At 43.2% G+C, this 24726-nt stretch overlaps 1 protein-coding gene across 1 annotated transcript in view; it reads left to right on the top strand.

Annotated features, from left to right (window-relative positions):
- Positions 1-18301, top strand: part of SH3KBP1 (SH3 domain containing kinase binding protein 1) — a 283844-nt gene extending 265543 nt beyond the window's left edge. Inside the window, exons 14-18 of the mRNA XM_075263613.1 lie at positions 10614-10723; positions 11768-11893; positions 12583-12836; positions 13505-13568; positions 14858-18301. Coding sequence (XP_075119714.1) covers positions 10614-10723; positions 11768-11893; positions 12583-12836; positions 13505-13568; positions 14858-14899 — 596 coding nt within the window. The 3' untranslated portion in view covers positions 14900-18301. The remainder of the gene's footprint in view (positions 1-10613; positions 10724-11767; positions 11894-12582; positions 12837-13504; positions 13569-14857) is intronic.
- The last annotated feature ends 6425 nt before the right edge of the window (positions 18302-24726 follow it).

The raw sequence follows: 24726 nt of genomic DNA, 5'->3' as shown, positions 1-24726 counted from the left end.
GGAGGACATTTACCTAAGCAAGTTATTAGGAACAACTATTGCTATGAACACATTCCCAATAATCAAGACGGGTAAACACCGAAAATTGTATCAAGTCCAAGGTGCAATGTAGCACCTGTTATAAGAGTGGAGACCTATCTGTATGGTCACAGACTATAGGTACTGCAAGTGTATTGGGGTTTGGCCTGGTCTCCCAGATTTACCTACAGACAGCGGTGATGTTAGGTGAAAATGTTGGTCGACTTTAAGGCCGGGGCCCCACGTGGCGTAAATGCCGTGGAAGTGCCACAGAAAAGAATGCAGCATTTTACAGTCACAGCAAAGTGGATAAGATTCTAGCAAATCCCTTCCACACTTTGCAGTAAAAAAAAGCACTGCGGACACATGGTGGTATCCAAAACTGTTGTGACTTCGGAAATCACAGCATGTCAATTATAGCGGCAGTGTCCCTACAGGTATAATTGAAGCAGAAAGCCAAACCCCATAACACTCATTGATATGTTGTGTTGTCAAAACCGGCAGCGAAAGACACTTTGCAGTGCAGGTTTATTTCTGCAGTGTGTGAATAGGATTTATCTAACCCTTCGTACACGTCTGCGTTCAGTATTCCGTTCGGGGAAAACAAAAATTTCTGATCCTATTCAGATGTAGGGTCTTAGGCGGCATTCACACGGATTAACGCGGCACTGATTCTGGCACAATAACTCGCGTAAATATCAGCGTTGCAAAACAGAATCCCATTGAGTTGAATGGGTTCCATTTAATGTGTAACACACAATGGGAGGCTTTTTAACCCATTAATTTCAATGTGTTACGCACGGTAAATGGAACCCATTCAACTCAATGGGATTCTGTTTTGCAACGCTGATATTTACGTGAGTAATTGTGCCAGAATCAGCGCCGCGTTACTCTGCGTGAATGCCCCCTTAAACTTTTCTGCAACAAATCTGACATTTGTGAATATATCCTAATCCTGGTCATACACATGAGCTGCTCTCACCAACACATACCTCTATTTAGCTGACAAATATTTCACCCAATGGAACCTTATACATGGCCAACCATCTCAACCAAGCTGTGCGTATGTACTGGATGGGGTAGGAGAAGAAATGGCTGCCAAACATCTCTAGCATCAGCCTATCTCCCAGAAAACAAAAGGATTGAGCAATTGTCAACCATTTGCCAAGTCCTTATCTATCCTGGTATATATTGTTATCTATCCCGGTATATATTGTTATCTATCCTGGTATATAGTGTTATCTATCCTGGTATATATTGTTATCTATCCTAGTATATATTGTTATCTATCCTGGTATATAGTGTTATCTATCCTGGTATATAGTGTTATCTATCCTGGTATATAGTGTTATCTATCCTGGTATATATTGTTATCTATCCTGGTATATAGTGTTATCTATCCTGGTATATATTGTTATCTATCCTAGTATATATTGTTATCTATCCTGGTATATAGTGTTATCTATCCTGGTATAGAGTGTTATCTATCCTGATATATAGTGTTATCTATCCTGATATATAGTGTTATCTATCCTGATATATAGTGTTATCTATCCTGGTATATCTTGTTATCTATCCTGGTATATATTGTTATCTATCCTGGTATATCTTGTTATCTATCTTGGTATATATTGTTATCTATCCTGGTATATATTGTTATCTATCCTGGTATATATTGTTGCTGGAGATTTGTCCATATACATAAGACTGTCGACTGATCCCTTTGAAATCTAAAAAGAAAGGCTATCGGTCTTCTTTGCAGGAATCCTTTGTAATACAATGATTATGTTACGATTATGTCATTTATTGGCCTAGTCTGACATTCTGATAATTGAGGAAGCCGCATTTTAATGAATGCACCATGTTATATCATTATTATTAATAGTATTATTATTTTATATTGAATTATATTATCTCTCTCATATATATGTGTACTCTCGCTTTCTCTATAGTGTTTGTGTATATATATATATATATATATATATATATATATATACTGTATATATACTGTATATATTCATATTTAGTGGTTCTGAAAATTCTTTCTATATGTGTAATATTTGACCTAAAACTACATCAAATTTTCACACAACTCCTAAAAGTAGATGAAGAGAACCAAAATTTATTATGAAAAGTTGAAAACATTAGATTTGGTTATTTATTTCTAGAAGAAATGCTCCAGTACCGCGTATCTGTGAGGGATAACAGTACGTGACCTCTTTGCTTTTAGTATGTGGTGTCGCCCCCTTGTACAGCAATATCTATGTGTAAATATTTCTGACAATTGGTGAATAGTTCTGCACATCGATGTATGGGATTTACGCCCCTTTGTAGAAAGCAGCCTGGACTCTGTTATGTCGGTGGGTTTCCTCCCATGGATTGCTTATGTCTATTGGATTAAGGCCGGAACGTCCTGCAGAATTTTCTGGTATTCTCAGAATTCTTTGCTCCATCACTGATGGCCAGTATTTGGTCCCACATGCTGCATCCAGGCCCATACTATGATGCCACCATCACTGTGTTTACAAGGTTTTTATTCAGGAATCCCTTGTTTTCCTTTGCGTTTTTCAGTCCACCAGAACATTCTGGTTTGTTCCCGTCTTTCCACTTTTTTTCTGTAGCCTTCTGGCTTGTCCAGGTGATGGACAGCAATGTTTTTTTGGAGAGCAGTAGCTTAGTCCTTGCAATGTGTAGTCCTAATGGTGGACTCATGAACATTAACCTGTGAGAAAGTCCTTTAGTTGCCTTGAGATGACCTTGGGTTCCTTGAAGACTATTATAAACCTTGTTGTTGGCATGATCTTTGTTGTTCGACCGCTCTTGGGGGAAGCAGAATAATTGTGGTCTTGAATTTCCTCCTTGTTTAGGCAGTTGTCTGTCTGTGACTTGGTCGACTCTTCAGAGATGGTTTTGTAATATTTCCCTGTCTGATGAGCATCAACAACTCTTCTTCTAAGGTCCTCGGAAATCTCCTTTGTTCATGTCATGATACACGTCCACAAATGTGTGTTGCGAAGATCAGACTGATTTGGTTTTCTTTATCTACTTTTAGGACTTGTATGAAACACAACAGTACTTTATAAATGAATGCAGAAATATAGGAGACGGGGGTAGTAGTTATACCGCAGGAGCTGTCACACAGGGAATACTGCCTTGTTTATTTCTTAGCTTTGTCTGTTCGGTGCCATCATTTCTTCCATTATAAGTGATGCTTCTTTTTTCCCGTTCATTTTCCATCAAGCTCTCTTCACATTCACCTCTTTGCTATGGGTAACTATTCTTCTTCACTTGATGAGGGTAAGGCTTTCTTCCTCCTCCATGAGTGTCTTATGCTGTAGTTGTAGCATGCATGTTTGAAGTGGCAATCTTCCCTGCGCTATATACTTTTTACTTTCCTACATTGTCATATGAGTGAATTGCAGAGACTACTTTTGGCACTTCATCAATATCTCTCAAGCTGCCATTCTGATTTATCGTTGCCTAGAAGATGTCATTTGCATCGTAGCTTTGTTCATTTGTCATATCCTTACTAGAGCGGCACCACTTCTGCAGGAGTATATTATGTAAACCAGAGCAGTTATCTCAGGAGTCGCAGTCAATGGACATTTAATTAGTTTGGTAAATACTAAAGTAACTTTGTGGCTTCACCAACAATTTTGGAGATTTTTACACGAGTCTATGAAAAGATCTCGGAGCATATAAAATGTATTAGTAATCTCAACCTAACATGAGGTCACCTTTACTATGCCTCCATAAGGCCGAGGCCCCACGATGCGGAAACGCAGCTTCTTTTGTTGCAGATTTTGTTGCGTTTTTTTGAGCCAAAGCCAAGAATGGCTACAAACGGAACGGGAAATATATCTCACGTTCTTATACTTCTCCCTTCTGTTCAATCCACTCTTGGCTTTGGCTCAAAAAAACGTAACAAAAAAAGCTGCGTTTCCACAACGTGGCGCCTAAATGTGACCTTTTTGCATGTTTGATTCCCGTATATCTGATATACATATGTATGTGTTACTTGTGTATCACATATACACATGCCCTGCTCAGATGGAGCGCAATTTCCTTTACAATCCCGTTCCTTTTTATGTAATGACTTTATTTATTTCTCTTGCTTATATTTTTTAGCCTCAAAAATCTTTAAAACGAAGAGTAACTTTATTACTTGTATATATAATTCCACTGATGTGACGGTATAATATACGCCCGCAGATGTAATTATACATGCATATTAAGCCCACAGCTTGATTTAATGATATGCAGTAAAGTTTCTGCTCGGGTGTATGGGGTAGACTCCATAATGACTTCACATTGATAAATCATGCCTAGTGAATATGTATGACAACGTGTCTGTAGGATACAGCCGTTCACCTGCACAATAACACATATCACATCACTAGTGGCAGCCCATGCATTGTTTTGCTTGGAGGTAATATGTAGATACTGGAGTGAAGGAACCCGGAGTTTATGCCTAACCGGAGCTATCACCTGTTATCAATACTGTAATATATATCAGATATAGTGAGGGTCTTTTGGGACTGTAAGGGCTTTAGGCCTAGGCCAGGACGGATAGGAAATCAATATACTTTACAGCATAAGGCTGAGACTGTAACACACATCACATCGCATGACCAAAGATCACATTTTGTCCTGCTGGATCATAGATCAACGTGAATTAGGTCTCATTCCGATCCGCAAATTGCTGCGACAGTGGACAACTCGGTGTTACAATGTGGTCCGATTCATTTTTACTAGCAGCATGACGTACGTTACGATCTTTGGCCGTGTTACAAGTGTGTGTGTGTGACCCTCACCTAACCATGTTGCAAATGTTACTGTCCCTTGCTGTTGGGATTGGTGACAAGCCAATAGGTAGTGTAATAGTAGATGATGGCAGTCCCCATGAGCTTCAAACTCTTGTATGCCCCTAATAGAAAGGTTCAGAGAGTAAGAAGACATAAGTCTGTTCACATCTGCCATTAGTGACCGTGATGTAATGGACCCAGCACTCCATCTATTTTATTGGTCTGTTGCTGATAAAACAAAATAATGGAATTGATGTATACATGTATACATATATCCTAGACTGACCTTCATTTTTTTTTTTGAAAAAAAGGATTTTAATGGGGTTTTCTGGAACTATAATATTGATGGCCTATCTTCAGATATCAGATTGGTGGGGGTTCCTCACCCGGGACACCCTATGATCAGCCATTTGAAGAGGTCACGGTGCTCATGAGCGCTGCACTCTCTTCCCCATGCCGGGCAGGTTATGTTCATTGGTCACATAGTGCATAAGCAACTCAGTCCCATTCAGGTGGATGGAATTGGGCTGCGATACTGAGCACAAATACATGATGGGACAGTGCAAAGGCCTATCAAATGATCTTTATCCTTCTAGGCTGGTGATAGTGGCAAGGAGACATCCTAGGCTTGAGGATAGAGCATTACCAGCAATATAGACAGGGATTCTTTACTGTAAGGGCAGTGAGGCTATGGAAGTCGTCGTCACAGGATGTGGTGGTGGGGGATTCATTGTGCAACTTCAAAAACGACCAGGAGGTTTTTCTTCAACAGAAACATATTACAGGTTATAGGTTTTAGATTTTGGTAAGGACAGGTTGATCCAGGCATTTATATTGGTTACATGATTTGGAGTCGAAGAGAATTTTTGCCCCTGACTTGGGGTAATTGGCATCAGCCTCATGGGATTTTTTGCACTGCAAGGTTCTAGGTTGGACCTGATGGACCTGAGTCTTCATCCGACCTCATCTACTATGTTATGTATGTTACTTTGTGAAGAGGCTGCAGTGCTGTAATCTGTACAAACATCTGATCTGCGCAGGTGTCAGAGCCCTACGAATAAGGATAGATCATCCATATGTAAGTCCCCTTTAAGGAGCATTGACTTAACATCAGCGGAGATAACATAATAGACATTTCATAATTGTGCCACTCTTTCCCTGTGTAATATCTGGCAGGTTTATGTGGGTGTCTCTATTCTTCCATGTTCACTAGTTGGATCTCTTTGCGTTAGAAATATATCATTGGCATTTTGACACATCTGTAATTATTAATAAAAAGCATTCACAATGAGAAGCCGTGTGCCGTCATCACTACATGTTATACCGAGTGACATGCTAGCGACTTGGAGCACGGGGGCTGTTGTGACATTTTACGGTTTATAGGCTCGCCTTACATAACAGAGAAAATGCGGCATAGAAAATAATCACTAGCGGGGGATTGGAGCCATAGACAGAACCGGGAAGCGGCATTATATGCCCATGTATCACAGCACCTTGTGTATGAAATCACACAATACTTGGTTCTTTATTGGCAAGACTGGACATACAGAGACGCCAAAGGACTAAATTCTTGTGGGGCTTCCAATAAACCTATACACTGACCCGTCATTCCTGGCTGTGTTTAGCCTAACAGTTGGACGGTTACAACAATATGTCACGGGGGCGCCATCACAATATTCTAATTTTCTAAGGTGGATTTAATACTCTTACCACCCGTCTGCCTCCAAACATGATCTTCAATAACTCTGCCTGTCACTTGACAACACATTTTGCTGTGACGTTGATGGTTAGAGCTCATGGTCGGCGCCTTGTAAAGTGTATATTACCGCAATGATGACTCCCTGAACTGGCCGCATGCTGTTTTATAAGGATTGAGTTCATTTAACCACCTGGCAATGCTGCTTCTGACCTGCTGACCCATGTGTTACTATAGCATGGATTAATGGCCAATAAGGCAGGACTCTTACTTTAATGATTCAAATATTATGCATGCTCATATACAGTGGGGCAAAAAAGTATTTAGTCAGTCACCAATAGTGCAAGTTCCACCACTTAAAAAGATGAGAGGTGTCTGTAATTTACATCATAGGTAGACCTCAACTATGAGAGACAAAATGAGAAAACAAACCCAGAAAATCACATTGTCTGATTTTGTAAGAATTTATTTGCAAATTATGGTGGAAAATAAGTATTTGGTCAGTAACAAAATTTCATCTCAATACTTTGTTATATCTCCTTTGTTGGCAATGACAGAGGTCAAACGTTTTCTGTAAGTCTTCACAAGGTTGGCACACACTGTTGTTGGTATGTTGGCCCATTCCTCCATGCAGATCTCCTCTAGAGCAGTGATGTTTTGGGGCTGTCGCTTGGCAACACGGACTTTCAACTCCCTCCAAAGGTTTTCTATAGGGTTGAGATCTGGAGACTGGCTAGGCCACTCCAGGACCTTGAAATGCTTCTTACAAAGCCACTCCTTCGTTGCCCTGGCAGTGTGCTTTGGATCATTGTCATGTTGAAAGACCCAGCCACGTTTCATCTTCAATGCCCTTGCTGATGGAAGGAGGTTTGCACTCAAAATCTCACGATACATGGCCCCATTCATTCTTTCATGTACCCGGATCAGTCGTCCTGGCCCCTTTGCAGAGAAACAGCCCCAAAGCATGATGTTTCCTCCCCCATGCTTTACAGTAGGTATGGTGTTTGATGGATGCAACTCAGTATTCTTTTTCCTCCAAACACGAAAAGTTGTGTTTCTACCAAACAGTTCCAGTTTGGTTTCATCAGACCATAGGACATTCTCCCAATACTCTTCTGGATCATCCAAATGCTCTCTAGCAAACTTCAGACAGGCCCGGACATGTACTGGCTTAAGCAGTGGGACACGTCTGGCACTGCAGGATCTGAGTCCCTGGCGGCGTAGTGTGTTACTGATGGTAGGCTTTGTAACATTGGTCCCAGCTCTCTGCAGTCCATTCACTAGGTCCCCCCGCGTGGTTCTGGGATTTTTGCTCACCGTTCTTGTGATCATTTTGACCCCACGGGGTGAGATTTTGCGTGGAGCCCCAGATCGAGGGAGATTATCAGTGGTCTTGTATGTCTTCCATTTTCTAATTATTGCTCCCACAGTTGATTTCTTCAATCCAAGCTGGTTGCCTATTGCAGATTCGGTATTCCCAGCCTGGTGCAGGGCTACAATTTTGTTTCTGGTGTCCTTTGACAGCTCTTTGGTCTTCACCATAGTGGAGTTTGGAGTCTGACTGTTTGAGGGTGTGCACAGGTGTCTTTTTATACTGATAACAAGTTTAAACAGGTGCCATTACTACAGGTAATGAGTGGAGGAAAGAGGAGACTCTTAAAGAAGAAGTTACAGGTCTGTGAGAGCCAGAAATCTTGATTGTTTGTAGGTGACCAAATACTTATTTTCCACCATAATTTGCAAATAAATTCTTACAAAATCAGACAATGTGATTTTCTGGATTTGTTTTCTCATTTTGTCTCTCATAGTTGAGGTCTACCTATGATGTAAATTACAGACGCCTCTCATCTTTTTAAGTGGTGGAACTTGCACTATTAGTGACTGACTAAATACTTTTTTGCCCCACTGTACTTCTGGTGTTTTTTGCTGCGTGGCATGCTACTAGACAAAGGTTAATGCTATGAAATTTGTTTTTTTGTAATCTTCAAAAAGTCACATCAGGCTAAGGCCTTATTCACACTCCATGTCCGTTTTTCATCTGTGACGGTGTTCATCAGTTCTCTATCCCGTGTGTCTGTGATTTTTCAACCGTTTTTCACATTTAAAAAAAAAAAAAAAAAACATAGAAGGACGTCTAACTTTTTTGGCACAAAAGAACACAAAAAGCACACAAGAAACACGAGCATTTGGCCTTCATGCAGGACTTTTAGACGGGATCTGCGGTGGAGTCGCCTACGGAGACTCCAACGCAGATGTGTAAGTAACCTTGGGATAAATCCCATGTGTCACATTATCCATTAATCCTTGGGATCTGACGTTAGTGGCACACTAGTGCTGGCTCTCCATTGTTCAGGTCCATCGGTGAACCCAAACAACGTAGAAATAAACTGCTACAACAGCAGTTACTAGAGATGAGCGAGTAGTGAAATATTCGAGATTCGATATTCGTTACGAGTAGAGCCTCAATATTCGACTACTCGATCAAATATCGAATCCCATTATAGTCTATGGGAAAAAATGCTCATTTCAGGGGAAACCACTATTGGGCTAAAGGAGAGTCACCAAGTCCACGAATAGCAGGAGGAGAGTGTTTAGGAGGAGCGCTGTGCAGTTAAAGCGCACGGACCCCATAGACTATAACGGGTCCATGTGCTTACAGAGCACTGCCCGCACAAATGATTCATGCAGACAGTGCGCGGCAAGCACACAGACCCTGTTATAGTCTATGGGGTCCATGCGCTTTAACTGCACAGTGCTTGTAGTTGTGCTGATGTTCCGTTCGGGAAGGTCCTCCTGCGGACTCCTTCCAGACAGGAGGCAAGCGCTAATGTGAACCGGCCCTTACTCGTCCTGCAGAACCAGCATTGATTGGCCGAATGATATACACTGCTGGGTCTGCGTTAGAAGTCCTTGCTAGTTGGGAGAGCTGTAAGCTTTCAGTTATGCAGGAGCTGACTTTTTCTCATAGGAATGCATTGACCAGCGTTGATTGGCTGAATGCTATACAGTGTACAGTATTCGGCCAATCAACGCTGGTTCTGCTGGAGGCTCGTCTGTGACAAGGCGGAACCACAATGGAGACTGCTGTGGTCCGATCTTAGACTCCGCCTCCTCACAGACGAGCCTCCGGCAGAACCAGCGTTGATTGGCCGAATGCTGTACACTGTATTGCTTTAAGCTGGGGTCATACTGGCAGTAATGTACAGTAAAGGCTGACAGCCATTAGTAATACCCCAGTAATACTTGACATGTTGCTGGTTGAAAACCCATTGCACAGGTGATGTTTTTTCCAACGTAGGGATGGGCTTTGAATAAATTCCATCTACTACGCCAATACTTTACGTTACTTATAATACAACCAGTATGAACTTAGTATGAAGCTGACCATAGAGAATTGTTAACCAGATATACAATGGGTATCCCTATTGTTGTATATTTATTGGACTTTCTGAGTCTATATAGGTCATCAGTCATCTTGATACCGCTGCATTTATAGACTATATGCTTATGATAAAAAAAATACAAGTCTGATCCTGAACTGGATATATCTCTGGCAGGTCAGTCCTCTCTGCGCCAAGCTGATGAGATGCAAGAACATTGAAACAGCTGTCCTTGGCTGAGAGACTATACCTAGTAAAATCCCAACATCATTGCAAAGGCCTCTGAGAGGGTTGGCATGATGTTAAAGGGAGCGCCCTCTATTGGTTTGCTTAACTGAGACTCTGTCTTCCTAATTACATCATGGAAGATAGACTTGCACATTCTCAGTGAGCGCCCTCTATTGGTATGCATTCTTGAGGCACTGACATCCTAATTACATCATGGAAGTCAGATTTGCATATTCTTCCCATGAATATATCTATAAAGTAGATGTCAGCGCCCCCTCCTGTTACCTGTGTCCTATGTCCATATAGAAATGAAGTAGACTTAGTACTACCCGTAATGAGAAGACTGAATGTCACTATATAACTCGGCGCACTTTGAAGGTGCCCAGTTCCCCACGAGGTGTCAGAAATACTTTTGCTTTACGAGTTGGTCTGTGGGTTAGTTGTCAGTTTCGCCAGGTGTTGCCATATCTGTACTTTATCTTCTAGATGTTGAAGGCTTTGACTCCCTTGTGACAGCTGGAGAGAAACTCAGTCATCCTACAGCTTCAAGACCTAAATCCAGCGGGAGACGTCCACCCTCCCAGTCTCTGACGTCGGTATGTTTTGTGGCCTCAGGGCATCTCCGAAACAAAGAAATGCTGATGCTCTGCAGGAAAGCCATTAGCAACGGATACGTAGACAGCCAAAGTGACTGAAATATATATATTAAGGGACAGCCTATAATTTAATATATGTACAAGTATTCTGCAGGACGACAGAGATACAGCTATACCATTTATACAGGAAAATTCGGAATCGCACACTATATATTCTTATATTCACTTTGTGCGTACCGTATATAAGGCTGGGTTCACACCTGCACTCCATGACTGCTCAGGGATTCCATTCTCCGTTCTGTTTGAAAAATGTGGAGAGAAAGCAGCCAGGACTTTTTTCTCCGCATTTGACAGGTGGAAACCTGGTGGACCCCATTATTGTGTATGGGGTCAGCGGGGGACCGTTTTTTAAGCAGATTGGGTTTCCGTTTTTCAGGTCCCCAAGCGGACCTGAAGAATGGAAACTCCAACGCTGGTCTGAACCTAACGTCATAGCCATTAAAGTGAAAACCTCTGGTTTCCTGACACAGTAAAATGATAAAGCAGTTATTGATTAAATAAAAGCATGGTGTGAACCCAGCCTAAGGCCTTAGTCACGGGGGGTGAGGGGTTCCGTCCCATTCCCATCTAACATCATGGAGCTAGATACCTGATAATTATTGGATCAGAATGGAGCATCGTAGTCCGGCCCGCATGGCCTACTCCGACGTGTACACGGGGCCTTAGAGGCCAAACAGCCCAGCATCTACCTGAGCTAAATACACAATGAGATAGGCGCAGTTATCAGGAAAGACAACATATTCTCATAGACAGAACAGATGTCTTAATGCTTTGTAAATAGGAAATAGCTGGGGAAGGATTGAACGCAAATGGCCCCGAGGGATCTACTGTGGTGAAAAACACATCGCATTACTCAGATAACATATTAGCATTGTACTCTAGTCAATTCATTGTGACTAAAGAGCCTCCTAAAAGACAATGGCTGCGCTTGTAATAACGGAGATGTCTTCAGCTCACGTCAGGTATTGTTACATTCTTTTGCAGTCATCCCTTTCCAGTCCCGATTTTTTTGACTCTCCAAGTCCAGAGGACGACAAGGATGAGCTCAATCACCTGTCACAAAGACCAACGGATCCATCCAAGAAGAGCCCACGTAGTGTTATGTCACAGGTAGGCCTGGGGAAGGTGCTCTTGATGTCTCATTGTAAGGCAAGGTTCACAACTGCACTCGGGTTTCCACTTGGGGACCCCCCCTGAACGGAAACTTAATCTGCATAGAAAAGTGGTTACCTTCAGAAACCCTTGAACCCCACAGACTATAATGGGGTCCTCGTGCTTTCCATTCGGTTTCCACCTGAAATGGGGAAAAAAATGTGGAGAGGGGAACGGAATACGTATATGGAGACCGGGCGCAGATGTGAACCAGGGCTTACATTGCATAGAGCTTTTCTTAAGACAAAGATGAAGTTGCTGGATCAGAAGACCAAGCGTGTGGCTGAAGTTCTAGCTGTAAATGTCATCTTATTAGAACTGGATTGTTATAGCACTTGATATCACAGATTAGCCAAGTGTGAGACGTTTCCTAAATATGTCCTTATTAGAGATGAGCAAACACTATTCCAAACAGCCGTTTCGAATAACACTCTCCCATAGAAATGAATGGATGGAGCTGGCACACCGGGGGTTAAGCGGCCGGCCGCTGGCAAAGTCGTCGTGCCGGCTGCTTCCATTCATTTCTATGGAAGTGTGCTATTCGAAACGGCTGTTTCGAATAGTGTTCGCTCATCTCTAGTCCTTGTAATTGTAATCCTCATTTCTGAGATTTTCTGCTGACATTCCGTTTGTTTTTTGTCTTGTAGGTACCAGATAACAGAGCTGCATTGCCCCCCAAACCAGGAGGCTTGATATCAAGTGTTAGTTTCTCCCATGGCGCTCCTGGAGCCCCATCAGCATTCCACTCCGTCACCTCAAGTAGTCACAGGTCAAACTCTCCGTCCTTTGGTAGCTCCGATGCAAGACACAAGCTTGACCATGGCCAGTTATCACTAGAAGAGCTGCAGTCACAAGTAAAGGAGCTTAGAAGCATCATTGAGACGATGAAGGACCAGCAAAAGTAAGCTTTATTATATGAGCAGCAAGCTCTCATTCTGGGAGATGGCGATCACTGGTAAGATGCCCACAACCAATGGAGACCTAGTAGTTGTAGGCTCCAGCCGCCATGTTTAAAGAACGGACATGAGGATGTCAGGAAAAGGTTAAAATACAACAAAACCTTTTATCCTCTGGCCGGTTAGAAGGTACATGGTGTAACTTGTAGTAAGGATGAGAGTGGCAGGAAGTGATCCGCTCTTTGAAGGTCCAGAGTTGTGTCTTGTGATCATTAATAAGTCTCTCCAACTCTTATGTGTTCGGCTGGGAAGTCTCTTATATTCCATTCAATCCTATGGGACTCTCATTGGGTTTAGCTCAGGTCGCTGCCAGCAGATACTGTCCATGTCACCGCTGACTCGCTCCTTCTGGCTAAAATAAGCACATGCCAAAGACTAAACACTGCAAAGGAGGTAATTGGCTAAAACGATTAACCCTTATGTTACTGATAGCCTTCAGTGGGACGTTGTGAGACTCCTTACAGATCATATATAAGGCAGTCAGATCAGGTACAGAATCCATTCAATGGCGCCCGCGCTGTGTGTTGTGTCCTCAGATCAGTCCTGTCGTATAATGTTACTATGCCGCTATATATCTGGATGTGTGCTTACCCCTCTTATATTTTACTTCTAGAAAAGAAATAAAACAGTTACTCTCCGAGCTGGATGAAGAAAAGAAGATTCGTCTACGATTACAGGTACACGGTTAACCCATTCATATCCACCAATCCTGGACTTAGAGAGAACCTGTCACTTGGTTTGTGATCAGTAGGGAACATATCATGGAGGGCAAGGAGCTGAACGGACTGATACCCTGTCTACCAATAAGTATTGGACCCCTGTGTTAGAATAGAAAAACAACATTTCTTCCTATCCAATAGTCGGTAGACCCCAGCAGATGCTTCCTTACGGATGGGATTGATGGACACAATACTCCCGGGTGCCTGGTGATACTCCTGGTGTATGTGAGCCATCAGTTGGGTGCGGTTTCTCTGGCCAGCACTCGTCAGTCTGTATCTCCTAGTTTTGAGGGTCTGCCGACTCGGGGTACATTCCGACAATCACCGTTCCACTTTGTAATCACATAGGTCACTGTCGATTTTGGGTAATTCACTTGCTATGTCCCTTAAGGATCCACCATTTCTGTGGTACCCGACAATTACCCCTTTCTTGAAATCGAACAACTCTGCACCTCGTGGCATCTTGCATGTGACTAATGCCAATGCTGTTTCCTATTTAACGGCAGAAGGTGTGGCGTACATCACGGCCGCAAATATCTTCATGTGCATGGGTGTCCAAATACTTATTGGTAGACAGTGTATATAGTTTTGTAGAAGAAGATTAATTACAACTAGTATTTATTCATGTCCTACTCTTTCTATATTTAGAGGTCCAGTGAATGGTCCTGTCTTTGGCTGTACGTACTCAATTAGCTGTCACTCACTGAGTAGGACCGCCCACTGGACCCCTAAAAATAGAAAAAGCAGAGAGCCATACAAGTAAAAGGTGATTTATCCCCCATATTTCACTCTCTACTCGCTCCTACACAGACATGTTTTGCATTTGCTTACAATAATATGGAGGTCTAGTAGCCGCTCATTAAATAAAAAAAAATCTCTATATTTTCCAGGGACAAAGTATATTCTTGCTGCCTAGCCAGTGGTGCGGTTTTTGCTGCAGCCTGTTACATGGGACCCATACACCTTAAATAGCTGTCTGCCAACAGCTGTTCTCTCCAATTCCCCCAGACACATGCACTCTTGGATTGATCAGCCATGCATGTGACAGGAGAGGAAAAAAGGATCAGACATCATTTCTGATCTATCATATCAGGCCCCCATAGACATAAGATAGTCGGCCTGTCCTGTCAGATTGGGCAGTCTGTATATGGGGGATTTAGTGATGTCATCAAGAGATTCTTGTCGCAGTTATTGTCTTCCTCCCTGTATTATTCTTCCTCTGTATAATAACACCTCTGTTCTTTTAGATGGATGTCAATGAAATTAAGAAATCTCTACAATCCAAATGAAAAAACAAAGAATGAATCCATCATAATAACCCATGTCAAAAGTCCTAGAATCACGAACTGTTCTTCCCTCCCAGGCCAAAATATTTTTGGTGCCAAATGATCTAAAATTTGCCTCAAACACGACAAGCACAACGGCAATTCTACCAGGCAAGGACCCCGGGTGACTTTTCTAGTGCACTCGCACGTGGATATCGGCGGACTCCGCGTTGTGCTTAAGTGTTCCTCCTTAAAACTGCGCATGAAGGAAACTCAGGCAGTTTTACTTCAGAGTGGTACTTTTTTATGATATTTTTCCATGAATAAAGTGTATTTCCAATTGTCTGTTTACAAGCTTTATAATTTTAGGTTTGGTTTTTCCTTTTTTTTTTCTTAGTACGTCTTATATCTCAGATCTCCGTGCAGCCGTGTCCCCTTCTTGTCCTTTCTGTATGAGCTTGGATCTCTGACTAGGACTCGAAACGTACATATGCAACGTACTGTTCATACAATGTGATTTTCTTTTTCACTGTATTTTATGAATGTGTACCTATAGACAGGAACGTATGGTATTTAAAGATGATTTGTGCCTTTTTTTTTTTTTATTTTAGACTAATGCAAAAACACCGAGCCCCATAGACCTAAAACAGGCCAGAGGAAGCATAATCTACTTCTAGGACAAGGGGTGCCCTTTTTGGGGTGTCACCTTAAATAAGAGGTTAATAGAAGTTTTCTTATAATGTAAAATGCAATACACTAGAAACATGGATTCAGCGTTAGCAAAATATTTTAAAGAGAAAAAACAATGTATAACCTGTCCAAGACGAGAGGAGGAAGTGTCTCTAATAGGCTCAGAAACCAAAAATGGTTGGTAAGAAACAGATGACCAAGAAGTACTTGGTTAGTATTGTCAGTGTATGTAACTATAGGATTCTGGATTAGTATCTTCCACATACAGAAATAGTAGCGAGCTATGGAATCGGAACGGGGATTCCGAAAGCCGAGGTGTCCCTTGTTTACGAGCCGCTGAGACGTCTGAATCTCACTGTGATGGTGATTTTTGGGACTTTGTGCAGCTTATTTGAAGCCACTGGATACAGTACAACAGAGACCTCTAGTGGTACAAATTGTAAATGACACTTTATATGAATGATTATATTTTTAATGGTATGGCGCACAAATAATTAAATTAAAATCAGCGATAGAGATATATTGAATACGAGCAGTATACAGAATGAAGCCCACTAGGTTTAATGACTGGTAAAGGTTATTTTTGGATTAGCAGTGTTGTTACTGGTGTCAGGTGTTACGCTGATACAGGTAGAGGCCACCTGTATGATAAGACACGGCACTTTTGGTGGTAAGAATGAAACATGTGCCACTTTATATGATCTTAAAGGGAATCTGAATATGGAAAACTGCTGACGGCTAGGAAGAGGTCCAGGAGAGCTGTATAACAATACCTTTGTGTATACTGTTAGTAGCAGAATGACTGTGAATAATGAGCTTTTAATCGAGGGCAGACGATTCTGTAAATGATCTGAGGGCGCTCCTTGTCTCTAAATTGATCACTGTCTTAAAGGGGTTGTATAGTTTAAGACAAATATTGAGTGACGAATATTATTATTTGTATAATGAAATGTTGTATAATTTTCCAGTATACTTTCTGTATCAATTCCTCATAGTTTTCTAGGTCACTGCTTGTTATCATTCATTGTTTACTTCCAATGGATAAAAATCAGTCCATGGTCATGTGATGAACAGTCCATGGTCATGTGATTATACAGTCCATGGTCATGTGATATATACAGTCCATGGTCATGTGATATATACAGTCCATGGTCATGTGATTATACAGTCCATGGTCATGTGATATATACAGTCCATGGTCATGTGATTATACAGTCCATGGTCATGTGATATATACAGTCCATGGTCTTGTGATAAACACACATGTGCACAACTTTTTACAGCACAGTAATTCAACATCTGTCTGGTAGCGAGCTGTGCACCTTTGTGTACATCACATGACCAAGGACTGTATGTCACATGACCATAGACTGTATATCACATGACCAAGGACTGATTTTTATCCACTGGAAGTAACAGAATGAATGACAGCAAGCAGAGATCTAGAAAACCGTGAGGAATTGATACAGAAAGTATACTGGAAAATTGTAGAACACTTTATTATACAAACAATAACATTGGTCTCTCAATATTTGTCTGAAAATGGACAATCCCTTTAAGCTACTCCAGGGATCCTCCACCCCTGCTGCTCTGAGTGAAAGCTATAGTATCCAGTAAGGAACCTGTTACAGCTATCACTCAGAGCTTAATATAGGGAGCACTTGAGGGTTAGGACCGCCCTCAGTGCATTTGCAGGATTCTGTACAATATCCACCCAGTTATGCTCTAAAGATTTCTCCCATCTAATTCTGTCACCATCTTTACAGGGTTACAATGGCTGACAGTGTCCCTTTAAATGATCTGAAAATGAGAATATCTAGCTGGATAGATCTGATGTCATGTCCATATCTCTCCCGTATTTATATGTGACATTGCCCTTTCTCTATAAGCTGCACCCCCGCTCGGGGTCTGAGAATCAGGATTGAAGACCTGGAGAAATCTGGGTGCTTGAGTGTTATATATGTCTGTACACATGCAGTAAGATGCCTTTAATCCTCCATTCATGGGATCACCTAATACACTGGATTATTGGACTATCGTGTATATGTGGTGTATGATATGGCATGTTAGAGCATAAAACCTGTTGCCATAATGCCAAATAATGAGAACTTCTGAGCCATTGGGCGCCGGACTAAAGGGATCTCACTGCACGTCTACCATAAAATGGTTTGTCGTGAGCAACCAAGAGGTTTCAGTAACAGCAATGCATGAAGATGAAGAAAATGGTGACCTATACACACCTGTAGGACATGATGTATATCACTGTACAACCAAACCCTCTTTTCTGCTGTGACCCCACTGTTTTGTGTAAGTGACAAACACCACGAGTCAGTGCGGACTATTTTAAGAGGTGGAGATGACATTACTGCTGAGAAGGTTAAGCTTGTCATAGCATGGAATGAATGTCGCTAATATTACAACATGTTGTACTTGCAGGAACTTCAGTGTGTTACCAATGTATGTTCTTTATTCTATTTTATGACTTCACTGTAATTTATATGCATCACTCCAATCTAAGTGTGAATTCTGTTTTCAGTTCTTTTCTTCTCCCCTTCTTGTATCCTGAGCAATGAGAGTTACGTGGAGCAGATTCGATCTCCGGGCTCAGACAATAAATTCCCTGCATATTTAGTGATGTTGTTTTTAACTTGGATTTTTATAATATCTCTGGTATTTATGTATTGTCACTTGCCATTCTGTTGTAAGCTTCATAATGAAACCGAATGTTTTTTATATTCATGGGCTGTCGGTGTCATTTCTTCTTTCTATGAATCGTCCGCGTTTGACAGAAGCAACTTATCGCCTTTTTCTAGAACGTCGGTCACAATTTTTTGGTTTTCTGAATGATCAATTTGAATCTAAGAAAATGTAGATGATAGATGTGATACGTATGAGAGGTCGATGATACATGTCCATGTAACTAGAGCCATGGCCTGAACCGATCACTATTTTGTATCATTGAATTTGTTTTCACATCTTCATGTCTACATGGTCAAAACACAGAGGAGGATTTGGCCAGAATGCAACCCACACAATTGCACATGGAGGCTATGCAATGATGGGATGCATTATGGCTTGTTTTTTTTCTTAATTACCCATTACCTAAAGTATTATTCTAATGACAGATTTTACTACTAACCGATCCCCACCCTTGTCCATGCCTGCTTTGGTTTTGGCGTTCAGAAGGCACCACACGCTATGGTGGACACTATCAGGCTATCACATCACATATATTATGACTAGAGATGAGCGAACAGTGTTCTATCGAACACATGTTCGATCGGATATCAGGGTGTTCGCCATGTTCGAATCGAATCGAACACCACGTGGTAAAGTGCGCCAAAATTCGATTCCCCTCCCACCTTCCCTGGCGCCTTTTTTGCACCAATAACAGCGCAGGGGAGGTGGGACAGGAACTACGACACTGGGGGCATTGAAAAAAATTGGAAAAAGTCATTGGCTGCCGAAATCAGGTGACCTCCATTTTAGACGAATAGTGGATTTCAAATCCGGGTCATATGAGAATGTGAACTTTGTGACTATGAGACAGGGATAGCTGTACAGGCAGGGATAGCTAGGGATAACCTTTATTTAGGGGGGAATGTTATTAAAAATAACTTTTTGGGGCTCTATCGGGTGTGTAATTGTGATTTTTGTGAGATAAACTTTTTCCCATAGGGATGCATTGGCCAGCGCTGATTGGCCGAATTCCGTACTCTGGCCAATCAGTGCTGGCCAATGCATTCTATTAGCTTGATGAAGCAGAGTGTGCACAAGGGTTCAAGCGCACCCTCGGCTCTGATGTAGCAGAGCCGAGGCTGCACAAGGGTTCAAGCGCACCCTCGGCTCTGATGTAGGAGAGCCGAGGGTGCACTTGAACCCTTGTGCACCCTCAGCTCTGCTACATCAGAGCCGAGGGTGCACTTGAACCCTTGTGCACACTCTGCTTCATCAAGCTAATAGAATGCATTGGCCAGCGCTGATTGGCCAATGTATTCTATTAGCCTGATGAAGTAGAGCTGAATGTGTGTGCTAAGCACACACATTCAGCTCTACTTCATCGGGCTAATAGAATGCATTGGCCAGCGCTGATTGGCCAGAGTACGGAACTCGACCAATCAGCGCTGGCTCTGCTGGAGGAGGCGGAGTCTAAGATCGCTCCACACCAGTCTCCATTCAGGTCCGACCTTAGACTCCGCCTCCTCCGGCAGAGCCAGCGCTGATTGGCCGAAGGCTGGCCAATGCATTCCTATGCGAATGCAGAGACTTAGCAGTGCTGAGTCAGTTTTGCTCAACTACACATCTGATGCACACTCGGCACTGCTACATCAGATGTAGCAATCTGATGTAGCAGAGCCGAGGGTGCACTAGAACCCCTGTGCAAACTCAGTTCACGCTAATAGAATGCATTGGCCAGCGCTGATTGGCCAATGCATTCTATTAGCCCGATGAAGTAGAGCTGAATGTGTGTGCTAAGCACACACATTCAGCACTGCTTCATCACGCCAATACAATGCATTAGCCAGTGCTGATTGGCCAGAGTACGGAATTCGGCCAATCAGCGCTGGCTCTGCTGGAGGAGGCGGAGTCTAAGGTCGGACCTGAATGGAGACTGGTGTGGAGCGATCTTAGACTCCGCCTCCTCCAGCAGAGCCAGCGCTGATTGGTCGAGTTCCGTACTCTGGCCAATCAGCGCTGGCCAATGCATTCTATTAGCCCGATGAAGTAGAGCTGAATGTGTGTGCTTAGCACACACATTCAGCTCTACTTCATCAGGCTAATAGAATACATTGGCCAATCAGCGCTGGCCAATGCATTCTATTAGCTTGATGAAGCAGAGTGTGCACAAGGGTTCAAGCGCACCCTCGGCTCTGATGTAGCAGAGCTGAGGGTGCACAAGGGTTCAAGTGCACCCTCGGCTCTCCTACATCAGAGCCGAGGGTGCGCTTGAACCCTTGTGCAGCCTCGGCTCTGCTACATCAGAGCCGAGGGTGCGCTTGAACCCTTGTGCACACTCTGCTTCATCAAGCTAATAGAATGCATTGGCCAGCACTGATTGGCCAGAGTACGGAATTCGGCCAATCAGCGCTGGCCAATGCATTCTATTAGCCCGATGAAGTAGAGCTGAATGTGTGTGCTAAGCACACACATTCAGCACTGCTTCATCACGCCAATACAATGCATTAGCCAGTGCTGATTGGCCAGAGTACGGAATTCGGCCAATCAGCGCTGGCTCTGCTGGAGGAGGCGGAGTCTAAGATCGCTCCACACCAGTCTCCATTCAGGTCCGACCTTAGACTCCGCCTCCTCCAGCAGAGCCAGCGCTGATTGGCCGAATTCCGTACTCTGGCCAATCAGCACTGGCTAATGCATTGTATTGGCGTGATGAAGCAGTGCTGAATGAGTGTGCTTAGCACACACATTCAGCTCTACTTCATCGGGCTAATAGAATGCATTGGCCAATCAGCGCTGGCCAATGCATTCTATTAGCGTGAACTGAGTTTGCACAGGGGTTCTAGTGCACCCTCGGCTCTGCTACATCAGATTGCTACATCTGATGTAGCAGTGCCGAGTGTGCATCAGATGTGTAGTTGAGCAAAACTGACTCAGCACTGCTAAGTCTGCATTCGCATAGGAATGCATTGGCCAGCCTTCGGCCAATCAGCGCTGGCTCTGCCGGAGGAGGCGGAGTCTAAGGTCGGACCTGAATGGAGACTGGTGTGGAGCGATCTTAGACTCCGCCTCCTCCAGCAGAGCTAGCGCTGATTGGCCGAATTCCGTACTCTGGCCAATCAGCACTGGCTAATGCATTGTATTGGCGTGATGAAGCAGTGCTGAATGTGTGTGCTTAGCACACACATTCAGCTCTACTTCATCGGGCTAATAGAATGCATTGGCCAGCGCTGATTGGCCAGAGTACGGAATTCGGCCAATCAGCGCTGGCTCTGCTGGAGGAGGCGGAGTCTAAGATCGCTCCACACCAGTCTCCATTCAGGTCCGACCTTAGACTCCGCCTCCTCCAGCAGAGCCAGCGCTGATTGGCCGAATTCCGTACTCTGGCCAATCAGCACTGGCTAATGCATTGTATTGGCTTGATGAAGCAGTGCTGAATGTGTGTGCTTAGCACACACATTCAGCTCTACTTCATCGGGCTAATAGAATGCATTGGCCAGCGCTGATTGGCCGAATTCCGTACTCTGGCCAATCAGCACTGGCTAATGCATTGTATTGGCGTGATGAAGCAGTGCTGAATGTGTGTGCTTAGCACACACATTCAGCTCTACTTCATCGGGCTAATAGAATGCATTGGCCAATCAGCGCTGGCCAATGCATTCTATTAGCGTGAACTGAGTTTGCACAGGGGTTCTAGTGCACCCTCGGCTCTGCTACATCAGATTGCTACATCTGATGTAGCAGTGCCGAGTGTGCATCAGATGTGTAGTTGAGCAAAACTGACTCAGCACTGCTAAGTCTGCATTCGCATAGGAATGCATTGGCCAGCCTTCGGCCAATCAGCGCTGGCTCTGCCGGAGGAGGCGGAGTCTAAGGTCGGACCTGAATGGAGACTGGTGTGGAGCGATCTTAGACTCCGCCTCCTCCAGCAGAGCCAGCGCTGATTGGTCGAGTTCCGTACTCTGGCCAATCAGCACTGGCCAATGCATTTCTATGGGGAAAAGTTAGCTTGCGAAAATCGCAAACTGACAGGGATTTCCATGAAATAAAGTGACTTTTATGCCCCCAGACATGCTTCCCCTGCTGTCCCAGTGTCATTCCAGGGTGTTGGTATCATTTCCTGGGGTGTCATAGTGGACTTGGTGACCCTCCAGACACGAATTTGGGTTTCCCCCTTAACGAGTTTATGTTCCCCATAGACTATAATGGGGTTCGAAACCCATTCGAACACTCGAACAGTGAGCGGCTGTTCGAATCGAATTTCGAACCTCGAACATTTTAGTGTTCGCTCATCTCTAATTATGACCAAGAGCCTCTGAATGCAGAGAAGCCCAGTTCCAGGGTGCGGGGAGATCGCCCCTTTGCAAAGTTTTCAAGCATAATCTATCCTCAGTCTTGATAGAGATGTGAGCCCAGTAAACGTTGGTATATAGTATACGTTAATTTTTAATGTAGAATACCCCAACAGTTTTCCTTTTTGTGGACAACCCTAGAAACTAAAGAATGAGTCTCATTTTTTATTTAATATAGATTGTGAGCCCCATATAGGGATCACAATGTACATTTTTTTTTCCTATCAGTATGTCTTTGCAGAATGGGGGGAAATCCACGCAAACACGGGGAGAACATACAAACTCCTTGCAGATGTTTTTCCTGGGGGGATTTGAACCCAGGACTCCAGAACTGCAAGGCTGCAGTGCTAACCACTGAGCCATCGAGTTGCCCCAGAATGCGTCTCATTTATCAGCCCTTTACATGATCACTATTATTTCAACAAACTTTGCATATCTCAATAGTGAATATGAATATAAGAAAATTTATTTCTAAAAAAAAAACCTTACTAGAGAAGAATAATTTTTATTCCACTTCTCAGACTCTCTTCCTCCGCTTCCCCTTTCTAAATTGAAATTCACTCCAAAATTTTTGCTAAGTCAAACTTGGTCTCCTAAGACAGACAGCAGCTCAGTGAAGAATTTCATTTGCCCATAGAAGTCTATGAAGAGGGGAAAGAGGGGCCAAGTGAAAGAAAAGCAGATGTGGGGTGGGGAGGGGGGGATACTGCAAGTAATAGTAAGGGTCACTTCACATGCAGAAAGAGGTTGTTCTGTAGCAGCACATGGATTTCTACAAACCCTATTTAAATGAATTGGTACTCGCAACTCACAGACCCCTGTTCTCTCGGTCTCTGCGATCCTTCGATGGTATAGGTGTCGGAAAACTCCTTTAAAGGGGTTGTCCCATCTCAAGGATCCTATCTGTACTGGTAGCTTGTGTAAATTGAAGCCTTTTCCTAAATATATTGCTTTAGAAATTCTGCTTTGTTTGCCTGCTATGTGAATTTATTCCTCCCATTGTTTACACAGCGTTGCTATAAGCACGGACCTGTAGGACAAGTGACGTCACTCACCGCTCTTGCCGGCAGGAAAGTCGTTCAGCTAATTGCAGTTTGTTTGTTTTTTTTATAAAACTGAGTCTGTTATCTCTCTTTGTAAACACATAGATAATACTGAGTCAATTTTGTACAAGAATCTGCAGATTATCTGACCTGCATAAGTGTTCTGTGTCCCGTTCAGCAAGAGGGAGGAGTGGGTAGAAAAATACAGGAAGTGAGAAGCCAGACTGCTAAGCTATACTTTAAAAAGATCAGATGGAACAATCCAAATGCCTTAAAGGGGATGTCCCATTATGGACACTTAGCCTCTACCCACAGGACAGGGGATAAGTGTCCGATCGCTTGAGGCTGTCAAAAAAGTAACTTATATGTGCATAAGGTTGTAGGCTACATTCAGATGACCAAGGTGCAAAATGGCCGTAAAAACGTTCATTTTTCACAGCCATCTTGTACCCAATCGGCATCCGTTTTCAAGGATCGTCCATACATTTCAGTGTAAGGAGGGATCTGTGAAAACGGACTAAAATAGGACATGACCTAGATTTTGACAGTCCATGATAACAGACCATCAAAATATCATGTGAATAGCCCCCATTTACTCACAGCGAAATTATTGCTGCTGTGTGATGTTTATTAAAAATAAAATGGATGTCAGATGACAATTATTCCCTGTTGTGTGAATGTAGCTATAAAAAAAAAATTAAGTGCTCACTTGCTGCCTAATACACCATACACCTTGTGCTATCTTACACACCATATCCGTTCTGTTGCCTGGTATACCCTAACCCATCACTGGTGCCTGATACACTATACCCCATGTGCTGCCTGATACACCGTACCCCTAGTGCTGCCTGATACACCGTACCCCATGTGCTGCCTGATACACCGTACCCCATGTGCTGCCTGATACACCGTATCCCTTGTGCTAACTGATATACCGTACCCCATGTGCTGCCTGATACACCGTATCCCTTGTGCTAACTGATATACCATACCCCTTGTGCCGCCTGATACACCGTACCCCTTGTGCTGCCTGATACACCGTATCCCTTGTGCTAACTGATATACCATACCCCTTGTGCCACCTGATACACCG

This window comes from Leptodactylus fuscus, chromosome 2 (genome assembly GCF_031893055.1).
Source record: "Leptodactylus fuscus isolate aLepFus1 chromosome 2, aLepFus1.hap2, whole genome shotgun sequence".
Classification (NCBI taxonomy): domain Eukaryota; kingdom Metazoa; phylum Chordata; class Amphibia; order Anura; family Leptodactylidae; genus Leptodactylus; species Leptodactylus fuscus.
This window is presented reverse-complemented; position numbering and strand designations above follow the sequence as displayed.